General features: G+C 41.2%; 2 protein-coding genes across 4 annotated transcripts in view; one reads left to right on the top strand and one right to left on the bottom strand.

Moving 5' to 3' along the window:
• spidr (scaffold protein involved in DNA repair) overlaps positions 1-12,694 on the top strand; it is a 336,544-nt gene extending 323,850 nt beyond the window's left edge. For 2 of the 3 annotated variants that reach the window (XM_041190250.1, XM_041190247.1), the window contains 2 exons: positions 4,235-4,288; positions 12,419-12,694. In XM_041190250.1, the coding sequence (XP_041046184.1) occupies positions 4,235-4,288; positions 12,419-12,562 (198 nt within the window). In that variant the 3' untranslated portion in view covers positions 12,563-12,694. Of the gene's footprint in view, positions 1-4,234; positions 4,289-8,085; positions 8,227-12,418 lie in introns of all 3 variants that reach the window. The other variant, XR_005943341.1, reaches the window with a different exon arrangement.
• Positions 12,695-15,472: 2,778 nt separating this feature from the next.
• On the bottom strand, positions 15,473-16,840 carry cebpd (CCAAT enhancer binding protein delta). The gene has a single exon (XM_041190637.1). The coding sequence runs from the start codon at positions 16,727-16,729 to the stop codon at positions 15,851-15,853; it is 879 nt and encodes a 292-aa protein (XP_041046571.1). The 5' UTR covers positions 16,730-16,840; the 3' UTR covers positions 15,473-15,850.
• Between the last annotated feature and the right edge of the window lie 2,142 nt (positions 16,841-18,982).

The raw sequence follows: 18,982 nt of genomic DNA, 5'->3' as shown, positions 1-18,982 counted from the left end.
CCCATGTGCAAGTGAGTATAGAAATAGAAGAATTGAGCGAATGAACACGTGGTTGGAAAGCTGGTATAGGAGGGAGGGCATCAGATTTCTGAGGCATTGGGACTGGTTCTGGGGAAGGTGGGACCTGTATGAGCCAAACGGTCTACACCTGAGCAGGACTAGGACAAATATCCTCACCGGGAGATTTGCTAGTGCTGTTGGGGGATTGACAGGGGGATGGAAACTTGAGGGCAAATTCAGAGCTGGGAAACGGGAGTTGGGGAATTAGCAAATAACTCTGAAAGACAGAAGCAGCACAGATTAAAAAGTGTACTGCACAGGAATTTGGCAGTGTTATAAGATATGTGTGTAATTGAAGAGCATAGTAAATAAAGCCAATGAACTGAGAGCACAAATAAACACATGGCAGTATGATATCATCGCTAAAACCGAAAGTTGGCTTAAGGAGGGGCAAAAATGGCAGCTCAACATCCCTGGATATAGAGTTTTCAGGCAGGATAGGGTGGGGGCATAGCATTATTAGTAAAAGAATCAATTACAGCTATGAGGAGGGATGATATACTCAATGAAGTATGAAATAAGGCCAAATGGGTTGCGCTCAGAACTAAATTGGGCAGCCACACTGCTAGGAATGTACTATAGACTCCCAAATAGTGGAAAGGAGTTAGAAGAGCAAATATGTAGATAGATTTCTGAGTACAAGAACAATAGGGCAGTAATCGTTGGGGACTTCAACTACCCTAATATCAATTGGGATTTGACAGTGTGAAGGTCACAGAGGATGCAAAATTCTTGAACTGCGTTCAAGAGAACTTTTTTAGCCAGCATGTAACAAGCCCAATGAGAGTGGGTGCAATGCTAGATTTAGTCTTAGGAAATGAAGCTGGGCAAGTAGATGAAGTGGCAGTGAGGGGCCATTTTGGAGATATTGACCATAATATAGATTTAGCATCATTATGGAAAAAGACAAAGATACAACAGGCGTATAAGTTCTAAATTGGGGGTAGACAAATTTTACAAAGCTGAGAGGTGAGCTGGCGAGAGTGGACTGGATACAGCTATTAGAAGGAAAAACTGTGGCATTCAAAGGCGAGATTCTACGGGCACAGTTTAGACATGTCACCACGAAGAAAAAGAGTGGTACTGCCAAATCTAGAGCTCCCTGGTTATCCAGAAGCATATAAGCCTAGATAAAACAGAAAAGACTTAATACTATAGAAAGCCTAGAGGAGTATAGAAAGTACAGGGACGAAGTAAAAATGGAAATTAGGAAAGCAGAGAGGATATGAAAAAATATTGGCAGATAAAATCAAAGAAAATCATAAGATGTTTTACCAGTACATTAAGAGCATGGGAATAACTAAGGAAAAGGTAGGGCCTATCAGAGATGTACATGGTAACTTGTAAGTTGATGCAGAAGATGTGGTCAGGGTTCTCGATGAGTACTTTGTCTCTGTCTTCACTAGGGAGAAGGATGACGCAAACATTCTAGTTAAAGAGGAGGAGTGTGAGGTATTAGATACAATAAGCATAGTGAGAGAGGAAGTACTGGAGAGTCTAGCATCCTTGAAGGGGGATAAATCACCAGGCTGTTGAAGAAGGTCAGGGAGGAAATAGCGGATGCTCTGAGGATCTTTTTCCAATCCTTTCTAGATACAGGCGAGGTCCCAGAAAATTGGAAGTCTGCGAACGTTGTACCATTATTTAAAAAGGGTGCGAGGGATAGACCAAAAAATTATAGGTCGGTCAGTCTGACTTTGGTGGTGGGCAAATTATTGGAAACAATTCTGAGAGACAGGATAAACTTAATAGAATTTTTTGAGGAAGTAACAAGGAGGATTGATGAGAGTGGTGTAGTGGATGTTACCTACATGGATTAAAGCAAGGCATTTGACAAGGTCCCACATGGCAGACTGGTCAGGAAAGTGAGAGCTTATGGGATACAGAAGAAGGTGGCAGGTTGGATCCAAAATTGGTTCAGTGACAGGAAAGAAAGGGTAATGGTCGATGGATGTTCTTGCGAATGGAAAATGGTTTCCAGTGGTGTTCCATAGATCTCAGTGTTGGGGCCCTTGTTGTTTGTTATATATATGAATGATTTAGACTTAAATGTGGGAGGCATGATTGGGAAATTTGCAGATGACAAAAATTGGCCGTGTAGTTGATAGTGAAGAGGTTAGCTGTCAACTCCAGAATGATATCAATAGTTTGGTTGAGTGGGCAGAGAACTGGCAAATGGAATTCAATCTGGAAAAGTGTGAGATAACAAATTTGGGGAGGGCAAACAAAGCAAGGGAATACTCAATAAGCGGAAAGTTATTGACAGGGGTTAAGGCAGTGAGAGACCCTGGAGTGCATGTCCACAGGTCCTTGAAGGTGGCAGGACAGGTGAGCAAGGTGGTCAAGAAAGCATATGGAATGCTTTCATTTATTGGACGAGGGATTGAATACAAAAGCAGGGATGTAATTATGGAACTGTATAAAACGCTGGTTAGGCCACAGCTCGAATTTTGTGTACAGTTCTGGTCACCACATTACAGGAAGGACACCCTGGAGAGAGTGCAGAGGAGATTTACAAGAATGTTACCAGGGCTTGAAAATTGCAGCTGTGAGGAGAGATTGGATAGGCTAGGGTTGTTTTCCTTAGAACAGAGGAGGCTAAGGGGTGACCTAATTGAGGTGTACAAAATTATGAGGGGCCTAGATAAGGTAGACAAGAAAGACTTGTTTCCCCTAGCTGAGGGGTCAATTACCAGGGGGCGTAGGTTTAAGGTAATTGGTAGAAGGATTTGAGGGAACATGAGGAAAAACTTTTTCACCCAGAGCATGGTGGGTGTCTGGAATAAACTGCTAAATTGGTGGTTGAGGCTGAAATGCTGTAACCTGCAAGGGTATGGACCAGGTGCTGGAAAGTGGGATTAAAATGAGTTGCTAGTTTCTTTTTTCTCTTTTTGGCTGGCAAAGATATGATGGGCCTCTTTCTGCATCATAGCTTTTATATGGTTCTATGGTTAAATGACATTGGTGAACCAGAAGGGTTTTTACGACAGTTGATGATAGTTCCAGTCAGTTGTTAGGACACTGCTTGATGAAGCATCTTATTGCAGGGTAACACTTCTCTCTGGGACTGATCAGAGTAGCATTAATGGCAGTCACAGAGCCAGTCTCTGGCCAAGACCATCCCACCTCTTCAGTGGAAGGAGGTTGCTTGATAGCAGACACCTCATAAAGGGAAATTAATTGTGGAAATTATAGATAGAAATTCTTTCTTTAAAGACTTTTGATTTCTGTCAGTGCTTAATTCCTATTTTAATTTCTTGCAATTTTAGAATTGTTCATTTGATCAGAAATATGTTGCTGCATAGAAGTTAGTTTGATGTATATGATATTAGAACTGGCTACCCTAACTTGCATCTTTTTAACTAAACAATTAGATTTTAGACTGGCTTGAAAGTTATTTTTTAAGTGAACTATTTCTGTCGTGACTTTCAAGCTGGCTGTTGATTGAACCTTTTTTTTTCCATCACCTCTATATTGGTTTCCTTCAGTTAAGAGGGTGGGTTGATCCAGGACTCTCTTTTATTCAAGAGTGATGATATGTATTCAGTTGAGGCAGTATTACTTGTCGCACTTTAATTGCAGTTCTTATATATAAGTTTGTTTATATCTATAAAAGCCAGTCCTTTAAGACAATTTCTCAAGACATTAGGCCGAAGAATTTTGCTGTGGTTTTGCTTTGCCTTTTTGGTTCCATTTTACAAGGGCAAAACAAAGTTTGCCTGTGAGCATAATCCCAAATACCAAACCGTATTAATATTGTAATGCCAGACAGAATTAACATCATTGTGACATGTAAAAGGGTTGAAAGTGTTTTTAATGCCTTTGAGAAAGGTGAACAGATATAAGTTTCGCTGACTGTTCTGCTAGTAGTGGGAATTCTCACTGCTGATTGAGGTTTTTTTGAAGTAAAAATAAATATTATACATGTGGAATTAAGCTAAATTCTAGAAAATATGACTGTGTATATTAGTGTTATAATAGGATTTGTTTTGTCGAGTGAAGTAAGTTGAGACACAAAAGTTGAGAATGTACAAAGTTGCATCAGCTACATTAGTAATTTAGTTAGTGCCAATAGAAATGCAGTAAAGATTTTTTTCTTTCTGGAATATATCTAAATCCTGTAGTACAAGAGTCTGACCATATTTTATTTCTGACCCATTATTTCCCAATACAGCTCCTAGAACCAAGCATTTCATCTCTTCTGCTGCATTCCTCTGGTGATGAAGGGGTGAGTTAGTACTGTCTACATCTTGAAATTTGAAGTTGACAAACATTAGTTTCTTTGGAAACCCCTTTTAATGTGAAAAATATTTGTTTATAGAAATGATTGCATTCAACCATTTTAAAATGGTATAAATTCAGAGATTCAACCTGCCATTTAATTCTGTTTTCTCGAAAAAACAGTTTTCAATTTCACAAACCAGAAACAATCCTATTGTTGATAGGCTACGCTTTTAATATTTAGTGTTGCAGCACTTGGATTGCTTGTTAACATATGGGTTGGAATTTTACAGTGCCCGCCAGCGGCTTTGAAGGCAGGGTTCTCATAAAGTGTAGCATGTGGCCTACCTGCTCCTAGTTGCTCATCCCCGACCTGTCTACCATTTTAGTTGGTGGGGGGGTGGGTGATGGAGGCATCAGGTGGCTGGCCTGCCCTTGGGCCAATTAATGGCCACTTAAGTCTGCCTCCGCCACTATTTTCTTGCGAAAGGGGGAGGCCCAGGCCAAGCAAGTAACCAGGCAACTTTATCTGTGCAGGCTGCTGTCAGGCAAGGGTGGGAGAGGGTACCTCCTGTGGTCATACCTCCCTTCAGCCCTCCCCCAAGCCTCTCAAACCCATCCTCTCACTCTCTGAGGCCACTGATAACCAGGACACACCTTCAGTCTGGCATCCAGTAGCCCCTCCTCTTCAGGGACTGGCTGTAGTCTCAGCAGTAGCCATCGCTTGAACCTGGCACTGGCTGGCAGCTATCTAAGGCAGGACTTCCTCCTTAGTGGTGCAGAAGTTTCAGCCTTAGCCAATTAAGGTTAAATGGCTGCCACGCAGCCTGTATTGGCTGCATTCCGCGCTGACTCTTCAGGTAGTGGGAAACCCCGCCAGCTGAAAAATCTTGTCCACAGTTCTGACAATAATGCATTACAGTCTCTTTGACCCTGGGTATCAGAATGTAACATCTATGTACTGAAGACTGTAAATGAGGAGTGTTCTATTTGGTTGACAAGTGGCACAGTGACTAACATTTTTATTATTTCTGCCCCTAGGGAAGTGCCTAACCCTCATTTTGTTATTATAGTCTGTCTGCATTGCTGCTTGAAGTTTAGTATTATGGTTATAAACAATGAGCGCATTGCAGCAATTTTAAAATTCCCACCTTCTCTTATTGCCAATTCTTAATTCGTAATTGGGCATGCAGAGATCACTCCCTGATTGTTAATTCCCCCAAGGCAGAAGTGCATGCATTCAAGTATCAGTAATTATGACAAAAAATCAGATTAATGGAATTGATCAGATTGGTACATTTCAAAGCATTCTGCTTTGTTTTCTGCAAATGACTTTAAGAAGTGTAGACTTTTGTAAGAAATTAAATTAACTACAAGGCTTTGTCTATGCTAGGTTACTTTTCAATATTTTATTGAATACTTGTAAATGAATAAACTTTTCCAAAAATAATCCTACACGTAACAATGTGTTACATTATCTGAGTATTCGATAAACTCCTTTGAATGAATCAAAATTTATTCTGTAACAATTAAGAAGTCCTATAGTAAAAAGTTATGATTTATCAGATCTTTTGGTAAAGACTGTTGAAAGTCTGCATGCACCTGTGATGTGAAGCTGATGTGTTAGTGGGTTGCAGTATAGATATTTCAAGGACGCCTGTGGAATTTATGTTTTATTATATGTATTGTTGAACAGTTGATTTTAGATATAAATGATATTTCATTAAAATGTCCTAAATAAAAATCTTAATTTTTTAAATCTCCATTTTACCTTTTAATTTTTTTCTTCCTTTTTTTTTTACTTTATTGCATTTCTCATATCTTTTTACACTACCTATTCTTGAGGGTTACAATTTGACAGTCCCTCAGAACATTTTGGTTATGGTTGGATTATCAATGTCTTCCAAATTCCTTTCAGCTCTTGTTGATGACACAGGTGCTCTTCCAGCACTTCCAGTATTTAGTTCACTGGTTGAGCACTTGCCTTTCAATGTCTCTAACAGTGATTTTCCCCTTGGCCTCTTGGCAGGGGTTTTCAGAGAGAAAGCCGGTTATTAGAGCTATGAGAAGAAAATCCAGCTAGCTATTATTGTGGAATTTACTGGAATCTTCCACACACAGGAGAAAGAGGTTTTAGGTCTTATTCCTTTCAGAATAGGAGCTCTTTGGCTGCCCTGCTGTCTCACACAACCCTGGTCACCTGGTCAGGAGCTAATTAAAACGTTGTTGCCAGGCAGCTCCCTTGGTCCAGTACTCCTTTCAGGCATCATCTTGTCTTTCATGGCACACACTGTTCCAGGGCCAGGATCTTTAGGTTGGCAAGTGGAAGGCGGGGCCCACTCATTGACGTGTAAAATGACGCAGGATGATGTCGGGTGGAACTCCCGACATCACCCCGCGTCATTTCAATTTTCAGGTCGGCGGGGACGCAAATGAATCAGCCATGCGCCCGCCGACCTGTCAATGGCCTATTGAGGCCATTGACAAACTCATTAACATCATTAATGGACCTGCCCGTCCAACCTTAAGTTTGGCGGGCAGGCCAGGAGCCCTGGCGGGCTTCAGAAAAAGCATGAAAACTCATCCATGGGCAGAATGAGGTTTCATGAGGGTTTTTAAAAATTTTATAAATGTTTGATTTAAAGTGATGGACATATGTGTGACAGTATCACATGAGGGGACATGTCAGGGAAATTTTGTTTTTGTACATTTACCATTTTTAAATTTGGTGCTGATCTCCCTGAGGTATTGCTTAGCTTCGACTGAGGGAATCCGCCCCGCCCACCCGCACAGGGAGCGCATAGCGCTTCCTGGCAGATGTCACACTCGGCAGGTCTTAATTGGCCCGCCCACTTAAAATGGCGCTGCACCCCCAATTGGGGGCACCGATCAGAGGCGTGCCTGCATGCGCCCACTCCTGCACTCCCCCCCAACCCCCGGACGGGAGAAAATTCTTCCCCAGGACTGCAACATTTTATATACCTCTCACTCTGTTCCAGTGGACATGTCTTTCAACCTGCAGCCTTTGCAATTTTAATCCCCAGTCCAACAGAAATAAAAAGATATGTTCCTTATAATTGGGACAGCAAATCAGGAAAGAAAATAGTTGTAACAGAAAACAAGTTTGCCTAAAGCCAGGCACAGAAAATGTTTCAAAACCTGATCAATAAGTAGGGGAAATAAGCTGGGAAAAACACATCCTTGAGATTCCTTTCTCAAACTATTACACAAGATTTATTGAATGATTAATGCCTAACATGGTTCTAAAACATTATCATACTGAGATTTGTAGTTAGCAGCAATAGTGAATACCTTGCACAACCACAAAATCAAAATAAATCTTTTAACTGTTAATGCATCTGTAGTAACAACAGTTAACATATTTGTTTGTGAGCATGTTGCTATTTCCAGCAGAGTCTACAATTTGCTTGCACATCTACTATATTTGTACCAATGAAAATATTGCCTAAGAATTCCTGCCAATCAGCCAGCTTTCAAAACATTATGGACCAGATTTTGCTGTTAAAATAATGGTGAGATTATCGCTGCTCACTTTTATTTATATACAAATTGGATAGCACTTATGGCAACTGCTCAGATGTAATTAAATGCGGTAATCTGGATGTCACTGTCTGAGATGCCCTGCTTCCCGAAAAGAGCATCTTGCCATCTGACTTGCTATTCAAATGTATTGAATGATGTGATGTTTTCTGTATTAACTCTCAGACTTAAAACTTACTAAAATTGAGGCTTCTCATTCCAGTCTAAGTACCCTTTTAACAGCGTGCTAATTCTTAATCACAGAATCACACGGTGTAGAAGAAGCTCTTCGGGCAATCGAGTCTGCACCGACACGCGAGAAACACCCGACCTACCTACCTAATCCCATTTACCAGCACTTGGCCCATAGCCTTGAATGTTATGACATGCCAAGTGCTCATCCAGGTACTTTTTAAAGGATTTGAGGCAACCTGCCTCCACCAATACTACCAAATATGCTTAATACTACCAAAAAACCCCCCTGCTATTGAAAATTAACTTTTATGGCTCAGTTGTCAGTACCCGCTCCCCTCTGAATCATAAGGCTGCAGGTTCAAGTCACATTCTGGGGCTTGAGCACAAAAATCTAGGCTGACACTCCAGTGCAGTTTTCAGGGAGCACTGCACTGTCGGAGGTCCTTCTTTCGGAATCACTCAACTTAAACCTACCCACTGAATTCCCCCCCTGAAAACCAAAGCATTGATCAGTGGAGTAGGAGGAGGATCTGTGTTTGCACCCCTCCATAAGGTCCACCTAGCATTTAACTGTGGTCCAGACCCTGTTACTGTAGCACGGTAGAAATTGTCCCTAAACTACCATTAGCAGGATGTTAACAGCAAAAGAAAAGGGCCAAGACGAAACAGCAGAAACCTGCAGATGGACAGGAAGCTGAGGAAGGTCCCGAGGTCCAAAAAGATGAAAAAGCACCCATAACCCTCAAACAAGAGTTGCTTGAATGCAGCAAGGCCAAAGCCAGGCCAGTAATATTAAAAGAGGCCCCTAGAATCTGAAATAGATTTACCAAGCATCCCAGAATGGAATAGGGACCAGAGAAGTCCTAAAACAGGGAAAGAAATTGTGAGGGAGATGCCCCTGGTAGTCAAAGAGCCTGAGGGAAGGCAGGTTATTAAGCACAGAAAGAATAAGGACTTGCCTGAAGTAGTTCTTTCCGATATTAAATAGGGACACAGGAAGTACCCAAACCGATGAGCAGATCAGGAGTGAGATGCTTTTTTAATAAATTTGTTCTTGGGATGTGGGTGGCTAGCATTTATTGCCCAACCCTAATTGGCATTGTTCAGAGGCCATTTAAGAGTCAAGCACATTGCTGGTGGGTCTGGAGTCACATGTAGGCCAGACCAGGTAAAGACAGCAGATTTCCTTCCTTAAGGCAGATCGGTTTTTACAACAATTGGCAGTGGTTTTGTTTGAATTCAAATTTCACCAAGCGGCTATGGTGGGATTCAAATCCCAATCCCCAGAGCATTACCCTGGATCTCTGGAACACGAGTCCAGTGGCAATACTACTATGCCACCACCTCCCCTTTACCAGTTGAAAAGTTACTAGGGAGTGTAGCTGGAACTGTATCTCCACTTAAGGCAGAAGTGTTCCAGGGGCCATGGAACAAGCTAGGAGAGCAGCCCCTCCAAAGTCAAAGGCCTTAGCTTGGAAACCATTGATTGGCCTGGCTGGTAGCATTAGGACAAATTTAAATGTGGACAAGCAAAGTTCCCAAATTAGCCCAGAAGGAGTAAGGGTGATGCCTCACTTAGTTGAAAAGTCACTAGGAGGCGCAGTAAGAACTGATCATCCACCAGAGGACAGTAGCATCCCAAAAAACTTACCATGCAACTTACCAGTGGAGGGACCCCAGATTGGACCTCATGCCATCCACCTTAGTGCAGAATTGCTAGGTGACCGGACAAGGTTGCCCCCTACAGTTAAAATAATCCCTAACAATCCACCAGGTTACAGTCCGGTAGCCCTGTCCAGACAGATGCGGGAGAGGCCTATGCCAGAAAGCCATCTTCCTATCATCCTGGCCCAGAAAGGCTGGCCCAAGTTCAGGAGTGAACTACCTGCCTGTTGCCATGCCAACTCAAAGCACCTAGCACCAGAAGCTAGAGCTGTCCAGCTGTGCTAGTGCCCAAGCCAGATCCTGAACCGGAATCGCCTAACGAGGCCTAAGACCCTAAATACCCCAATCTCATCACTCTCAGCCAAACCACAGTCCCGGATCTGAACAGCTGAACCCACAGGTTACCAAAGTGAACATTCAGGAGCTAAGCTGGACAAGAGCAGCTCAGTCCTATGATCCCAGGGTCCGAAACCCACAGAGTGACATGCCCAGCATTCCCCTGCAGATCGCCCAGAGCAGCTTGACTATCACTTGCTTCCTGAGTGCTAACCATTCTGAAAAATCCTCAGACCCTTTTGAGGATTCTTAATCAGGAGATGGACAAGCAGAGTTCTGAAACCAAGGGCTTTGCTTATGCCTGGTCCCTAACAGAGGGAACTCGGGACTCTATACCCAAAAAGACTTCCTTGTACAAATGAATTTCAAATCTTCCCCAGGTCACCTAAACCTTCCAAATCGCAGGACCAGACAATGTCCTTGCTGATGTACTATGCTGGGTTTAAACACCTAAGAAAGAAGATGCAGCAGGGAACTGCCGTTTCTGACAGGTGTCTGACATGCCAGTACAAATGAGAGAACACATGTATACTTCTTCACTTCCTATTATTCCTTTTTAAGACCTCATTTTTTAAAAAATGGAATAGAATTCATAACCCAGAGCTAAAACCTCATCCTATATTTTTATAAAATATATAAATTAGCCGGGATGAAAATGACTGAAGCTATGCCTGGCTATAACTCAAACAAAAGGAACTTCCTGGCCTTCAGAACAACTGCCACCTTGTTATCTCTAAAGAGGTGTTAATGCTTCCTGTTATTGCAGAGATCAAATCCCCAGGAATTATACAAAGGCCATTTACATTTCTAAGGCCAGGCCCTGGCCAACGGAGACCATTAGTTGGCGAGGACCCTGAAACCTCTTTTTGAAATTATTAATGGTTGAAACATTAGCTATCTGAAGAAGCCAGGCAAAGGAATAAACATATATATAAAATAAAGGAATATATATCCTTAGTCCAAATCAAAGTGGAAGTTGGAGTCACATCACATGACCCCCCATCCCTCCCAGCTGGGAGAACCAATTACCTTGTTTGTGGAGCTGCAAAGCTCAGACTGCCATTTTCCATCTAGCAGGCAGCAGCAGAAAAGGGGCTCTGTCCAGGTTTGAATACCAGGCTTCCCACCTACCCTGTTTCTACTTGACCTTCTGAACTTCTGTACCAGCATCTACAAGACTAATTCAGTTCTACATGCCCATCTCATCTCTGCTGGGAAGGTAAATTATCTAGCATCAGCCTTCGGCCTGCTGACTCTGTGAAAGAATATACCATTGGACTTTTGACTCTGGACTTTCATGCAACAATAATCCTCATCTTCTCTGTGGCCTTTGCCCTGTACCTCTCTTTTCTTTATCCCTCTTTTATTGAATGAAAATACTGGGGGCTATGTAGTGACACCACCCCTCCCCACGTTTTGAGTGTGTGTAAAATAAACTAGCCCTCTGATTTTACCTTATCTCAAGTTTGCTGTGGAGTTAATAGAAATTGGATCACACCAAACTGAGGGGTTGGAAAAAATACGCCACCACTTATTAAAGGGGAAATCAAAATCAAAACTCCTTATTGTTTTTGGATGGGTGGTGAGAGGAGAAATCAAGGCTGTTTAATCTAATCCCCTCCTGTCCATAACATCTGCATTCCCAATTATAACTGCTCTGCCATTGTCAGTTGTGCCTTCAGTTGCCTAGTCTCCAAGCTCTAGAATTCCCTCTGCCTCCCTACCTCGCTTTCATCCTCAAGGCATGTTTTAAAACTCTTTGACCACACTTTTGGTTGCCTAATATCTCATGTAGCTTGGCGTATGACTAAAACTGATTTTTCACACCTTGTATGAATTAGTTTAAAATTTCTAATTTTATAACTGAATACTAACTCTACTCTTTTGATTTTTTTTTTAAACTTTAGAATACAAAATCTCTAAAAGCCAGTACTGAAATCCATGTCTGAAAATGCAGGTTGAATTTTTAAATGGCATTTTTTTTTTAAGTGAGTAGCTACGGAGCCAGTGCCAAATGTTTTAACTAGCTCTGTGACCAGCTTTAAAACTACAATGCATTCAGAGCTCTGACGGCCAAGATATTTTCCTGTAAATCTTTAATCAATGAATTTCTAATATGGCAGTCAAATAATTTTGGAATAATCCTCTGATGTTTTATGTACTTGCACAATGCTCCACATAAATGCTGCAAGAATTCTATTAAACTAGTAAAGTAAAACATGGTTTTAAAATATAGCACTGTGAAAATATCTGCACCCCCACCATGCACATGTTGTATGAAATGGCATGTGAAAAGTTTTTATTTACCTATCTATGAATATGTTCTACTTTACCAACTTAACTTTTGGATACAGAATGTTCTTTATAGTTAAAAACAGTGTTTGTTTTATTACCATGACAGGGCTATGAGATAGATGGTGTACTTGGCCAGGAACTGGGGCCTCTCAGCTGCTATGTCCGCTCGTTAACAAATCAACCAGTAAACTGGATTGGTCTGGAAGAAATCAGGCTGCTACAGGTGATAGCCCAGCCTCAGCAAAAGTGAAATTCTTGACCATCAGCAATTGTTGTAGCAGTGATAGTTACAAACTGTATTTTTGAAATTTTATAATTGTGAAATAATTATTGCATTAAATATTCCTAAATGATGTGCTGTAATTAAAATAACTATTTTGGATGTCTGATGTGTCGAGTTATTTTAAAATTTATATTTTTAACAGGATTTAATAGAAGTTAATGAAACAAGGCTATATATCAGTAAAACATAATTCAAAAACACCAATTTTTATTTGGCTATTTTACTCTGATTCTGGGCTATTTGTTATGGATAAGCTAAAAGGGCTCAAATGTTCCTTTCCACCTGAAAACAGCTGGTGTCAATGAAAAATAGATACCATTTTTAAAAATTCTGTAAATCATTTCCCAGGTCTCCTTAGATTCCTGCTACACCCAACTGAAAAAGAAATGGAGAACTGTAGAACCTGTTCTGAGTCTTAGTCTGCTGTTGCATGATGTGACAAGTGAAAGCAGCACATATTGTTTTAACATTTTTTTTAACCCTCTATCACTCAAGACAGCCACAGAAATTCATTGCAGGAGCAGAATCCATGCCGTGACACTGTTGTTAGTGTATTACTGCACTAAAATGCAGTGAGCTACTTATCTAGAATTTTTTAACTTAAAAGGACTGGCCTATCGTAGCTTCTTTGGCTATTGTGTTTAAGAATTTCTTTTAGATCTTGAAATAGATTAAGTGAGGGAGAACTGCGCTGCATCAACCTCTCCTCCTCGCCCGGGCACATATGAGTCCAGTGGAAAGATAAAGTCGAGACGGCTGGAGATGATACTGGATGCAGTGGGTGATCTTTGTACCTTGAGGTCCTGACAACAATCTTCCTTGCATGTGAAGTCTTCCCAGCAGAGTGGTCAAAAGAGTTCAGTACAAATTCAGCAGCCATAAGGATGATTTTACAATTGAGGTGTTGGTGAATTGGGAGCCAGTGTAGATCAGTGAGTACAGAGGAGATGGGTGTTAGATGGTTGGTTAGGATCTGGCAGCAGAGTTTTGGGTGAGTCTAGTGTATGTCGGGTGTAAAATAGGAGGCCAGCCAGAAGAACATTGGAAGAGTCAAATCTGGAGTTAACAATGCTTATTTGAGACTTCTAGCAGCAGGTGAACAAAGGCGGGGCAAAGAATGAGCTATGATACAGATGCAAGTACCCATAATTTTATTTTTATTTTTATTACACTCCCCTCCCCTCCCTCCTTCAACAAGTGCAACTTCTTGATGCACAAAATTATCTCAGGAACCATTTTTATCATTTCACAAGTGTTTCACATTAGAATTGATTAAAGTACAACCTACTGTGCCATTCACTTTTTGACCTGGATTTGACCAGAACAGATGGAAATCTTTAACAAAAACAAAAATACCTGGAAAAACTCAGCAGGTCTGACAGCATCTGCTGAGAGGGATACAGTTGACCCTTCATCAGAACTAAAACATATAGAAATGGGATGAAATATAAGCTGGTAGAGGGGGTGGGTGGGATAGGGTAGAGCTCGATAGGCGGCCAGTGATAGAGGAAATCTTTCTTCTGGTTCCAAGAGGATCGATATGAGCTCGACGTCTTATTCTAGCTCCTAGTGGCCATAAGCAGTATTGCAAGGTCATGTGAATACGAGGAAAAATGTTACGCTCTTCCAGATGGAATTTCTTTTGAGGTAAGAGCTGGCACATTGAAGCAGAGGGTGTTTAAAACTGCGTTTAACCCTGAATGTCTTAAAGTGCTACCTGATTCAACATGGATATTCCTCATACTAATTTGCACAAAAATAGTTACTAACTTGTATTCTTTAAATATATTTTAGTAGGATAGTTGACAACAATATTAAAGGGCTGTATTTTTTAAATTCTAATAAAATGCTTCAGTTGCCTTACCCGTCCGCCAGCCATATTATTGCAGAACCAAGTCATCACCTTTAGAGGTGAAACCAAACTCCACAATTAAAGGGAGAGAGAAAATAACCTAAACATACTGTATATTCCTAGACATAGTGAAAGTTCTTGACAACATTTAGGTGATTTTAAGCCGAGCCCTGGGCACCAGAGGATGTCAGACCCCTTTGTGTTGAAGTTGAAGAGTCATACGAACTCGAAACATTAACTGTGTTCCTCTCCGCAGATGCTGTCAGTCAGACCCGCTGAGTTTTTCCAGGTATTTTTATTTTTGTTTTGGATTTCCAGCATCCGCAGTTTTTTTGCTTTTATCCCTTTGTGTGGTGATTGTGAACCATTGCAAGGTTACAATGCAAATACCTTGATTTATGTTGTGCTGTTAAATTTTGACTATGCTTGGATTTAAAACACAAGGTCATTTATTTCAAAATAATTATATATTGGTATGCCAGTATCGATCATTTACTTACCCGAGAATAATCAAAAGTTCACTCCATCTCAAACTAGGATCACAGTGAACTGCAGCTCTGCCAGGCAAGGTTTAGTGAAGGACACCAAACTACTCTTGAAGCTTCTTATAGCATGCTATCAATTTAGCTAAATATTTTTAATGAAGATTCGCTTTTAAAAAGTGACTTTCAAATGTATTTTCTGAATGACTATTCAGCTTGTGGTTTAGACAACCTCTAGTTCTGTTTAATCCTAATACCTGTTTATCAAATTATAATCAGGTGCGTAATGAAAATCGGAAATGTAGCTTCTGTAAAGTTTGAACTTTGTTCAGACATTCCGGTATGGCATGGGGGTCAATAGATGGGTTTTTTTTAAAAAAGCTTGAACTAGGTGAAAGTTACGTATTCACGTGCTTCTCAATCACACTATGACTCAGCACAACGCATGATATCGTGCCATCAGGAAATTTTCCATTCACCTTTTTTGCTCTGCCCAACCCTGCAGAAGACACAGGTATTGAACAAATACACCGCACAAATAGAAATATTGACGTATTTAATGATTCTTTTCATAAAACTAAATACAGTTAATATAAAACAAACGTCAACCATGCTCTATCAACCATTCTGACTAAAATGAAAAATATAAAGTTCATAATCGTGGCATATAAATGTACCGTAGCTGCATTAATGCATGAGTATAGAAAATTAGATTTATAAAAAAAATAATTTAAGGAACGTTCCGCCTTTGTTGCTATGGCAAAGTTTTTAAGGCATTCTGCAACAAGTTTCAGGGGTTTAGAACTCCCAAGGCCAGAAAAATCTACGCATTTCTAAGTTCACAGTACTTGCTACAAAATTGACTCTTTGGTTGAGGTATCAGGGTCTAATAAATGTTTCTTTTTAAGCTTTGTTTAACAGTCACCGACAGTCTGCATTTGCACTGAGGAATGATGCTGCATTAGGTTGTTGCTCAAAAAAGTTCCTCATAATCGCAAGTTCCCTCGACAACTGCTCGATTTTTTTGTGTAAACGATCGTTCTCGGCATTGAGTTCTATCACTTTCTGCTGCATCTCTACGTTACGCTGTTTGGCTTTATCTCTACTCTTTCTCACTGCGATGTTATTCCTTTCCCTCCTCTGCCGGTACTCGGAGCTTTGTCGGTCGATGGTTTTCTTGACTTTTTCCTTGCCAGGTGCCGATCTACCGTGGAAATTTGCAGAGCTGGGCTCCGGGCTAGTGGGAGGAGTAGGCTGGCCCGTGGGTAAATGCACGGTTGTCTGTGCGCAGGCTGCAATCTGAGTGTGCAGCGAAGTTTCCATGTTTTCGTCTCTTTCTTCTTTAACCACCACTTTGGATAAATCCAGGCGTTGATCGTAGCTGTTGTGCAGTTGAGCAGCGAAGAGGTCCCTCTCTGAATGATTACCTGTTGAGGCAGGTACACCACTGACGGAGCTCATCATCTGACTGGCTGGAGGAGGCAGATAGCCATACTCGGGCTGAGATTTGTCCGGTTTGTTGGTGCTGGCGAACAGATCTGCTAACAAGTCGTCACTGTAGAGCTCCAGCTGAGAGCCTGACACCGGCTCCACTACATAGGGGCTGAAATCAATGGCAGTCTCGTCGTCGTAGATATCACCTGCCGGGTTCAAGTCAGCCAGGTTGGCTCTTTCTTCGCACATGCCCCGGTTCGACTTGACCCCACCACTGACTCCCTCGTAGAAATTAGCCGGTTCTAGAGGAAATATGGGGAAACATGGCGAGACGCAGCGTGAATCCAAGTTGTACAGGTTACTCATGAAGGGGCTGGTCCTACGGGGCTTTGCCACAGGCTTTGGAGGAAATGAAAGCACTAAAGGAGCAGCTGGGGCTTTGCACCGAGCTCTTGATCAGCCCCGCGCTGCTGGCGCCACTTTATACACGCCGCCCGCGCGCGTCATTCATTCAAGGCTTGATCTGCATTAAAATGGGGCGTGTCCGTTATAGGCCCCGCCCATCCCGTGTAGCTGGCATCAGCGCGAGCGGACAATCACCCTCCGGCTCTGTGGGGGAAGAAGGTAGATCATTAAGATGCCTGGTGTAGTTATCTCGCCATCACCTATAGGCTCTTCCTACATTTACTGTCACATCAGTGCAGAAAGTTGTTGAAGGGAGAAAAACCTAAGCAGTTCGAGCGTTGACGAAAATAAATCACCAAAGTCGAAAATTAAACACTGCCCTTTGACAGTTAATCGACGCAAAAGCGTTGGCATGAAATACTTCTAAGCAAATAGCCATTTAATGCAAGTATGTGCAGGGCATAAACCAGATTTTGTGGTGCTTTCCTTTTCATGGAGTAATCATGTGATATGCTATTAAGGGAAGCCAGTTCCCAGTGGACTTGCTGTTTTTCTCATTCAGTGTGCTTGGTTAGATAACATTCTAGAAACTTCAGCGCCCTCCTCGGTCCTAAGTGGCACAAGAAAGTGGAACGATTGAAACATTATTTATTTTGCATTAGCCATCATGTGAAGATTCTATAAACAAAACTCAGCCTTGATGTTAGACGACAATTTTTATTACGAAGTTACAACTCTCCAGAAGAATCATCTACACAATATATAACTTCTCAGCTGTTTGCTGCTTCAACACAAAAAATAGAATTGGAGGAGCAAGTACACCATAATGGAAGAAGCAATAGTAATAGTCCCTAATCTCTGAATTAGTACAATAGGATTAATTGTACAGTAACGAAGCATCCAAAACAAATTGCTTCCATATGAAATAATATATTGAATAACAAACTGGCTGAAAGAAAGGACTTGCATTCATAAAATCACTTAATGAAGACTAGGGGAAACCCAAAGTACTGTACAGCCAATGGTTTACTCTTAGAGTGCATTATTTAAGCAAACACAGCAGCTAATTTGTGCATGGCAAAGTTCCACAAACAGATGCCCTACTCCACATTTCTACAGTATTCGGCATTGTTAACCATGCCATCTCCTTCTCATACCTTTATTATTATCTAACTCCTTAGGATAAACTTTTCATTGTTCCATTCCTGACCAATACAACCCGGCAAGGGGTTCTCTTCCCTCATTTGCACTGTCACCTATTGTATCTTTAGGGATCTATCATCAGCTCACTCTTATTTACCCATATATTTCCTCTTGGAAACATCTGCTCTCACTTTAATTTTTAGATTAATAATGCACACACCTACCTCTTCCTTACTACAGTCAACCCCTCAATAGCCTCCTCTGGGTATCAGGCTATTGATCTGACATCCAGTCTCAGATGAGTCACAACTTTCTGTAGCTCAACATCAAGAAGATCGAGGATTGTTGATATTAGCACAAACTCTGTTCCCTTGTCATTGATTCTATCCTCTACAGTCATGCTGTCAGGCTGACGCAGACCATTTGTAAATTTTCTGTTCCATTTTTCGCTGAGCAAAGCTTTACACTTCAATCCTACCTTTTTTATTCACTTGCAAGTTGTGGGCATCACTGCCATGGCCAGCATTTATTGCCCATTCTGAATTACCCTTGAGAAGTTGATGCTGAGCCATCTAGGCTTGTTAGGCCATTTCAGGAGGCAATTAAGAGCCAACAACAATGTTGGGGATTTGTAGTCAAATGTAGGCCAGACCAGGTAAGATTGGCAAATTTCCTTCCCTAAAGGAATTAGTGAACCAAGTTTGTTTTATGACATATCAGCAGTTTCATTGTGGCCATTACTGATACAGTAATAGTTTTCTTTTAAACCAGATTTATTTAATTAATTGAATTTAAATTCCCCATTCTTTATGTTAAAGGCACTAAATAAATGTGAGTTGTTGAATAATTATATAATCTGTTTTTGCTGATGTTTAATGGATAAAATTTGGCCAGGACACTGACAGGACTGCTTGCTTTTCTTTGGATAATTTCACTGTATCTTTATATCTGTTTCTCTAAACAGTTAGGCACCAGTTTAACATCTCAATTCAAAGATGGCATTCAAACAATGCAGTACCCTTTCAGTACTGTGCTGAATTGTCAGCCCAGATGAGAACAAATTGCATCCAC

This window comes from Carcharodon carcharias, chromosome 6, assembly GCF_017639515.1.
Source record: "Carcharodon carcharias isolate sCarCar2 chromosome 6, sCarCar2.pri, whole genome shotgun sequence".
NCBI lineage: Eukaryota > Metazoa > Chordata > Chondrichthyes > Lamniformes > Lamnidae > Carcharodon > Carcharodon carcharias.
This window is presented reverse-complemented; position numbering and strand designations above follow the sequence as displayed.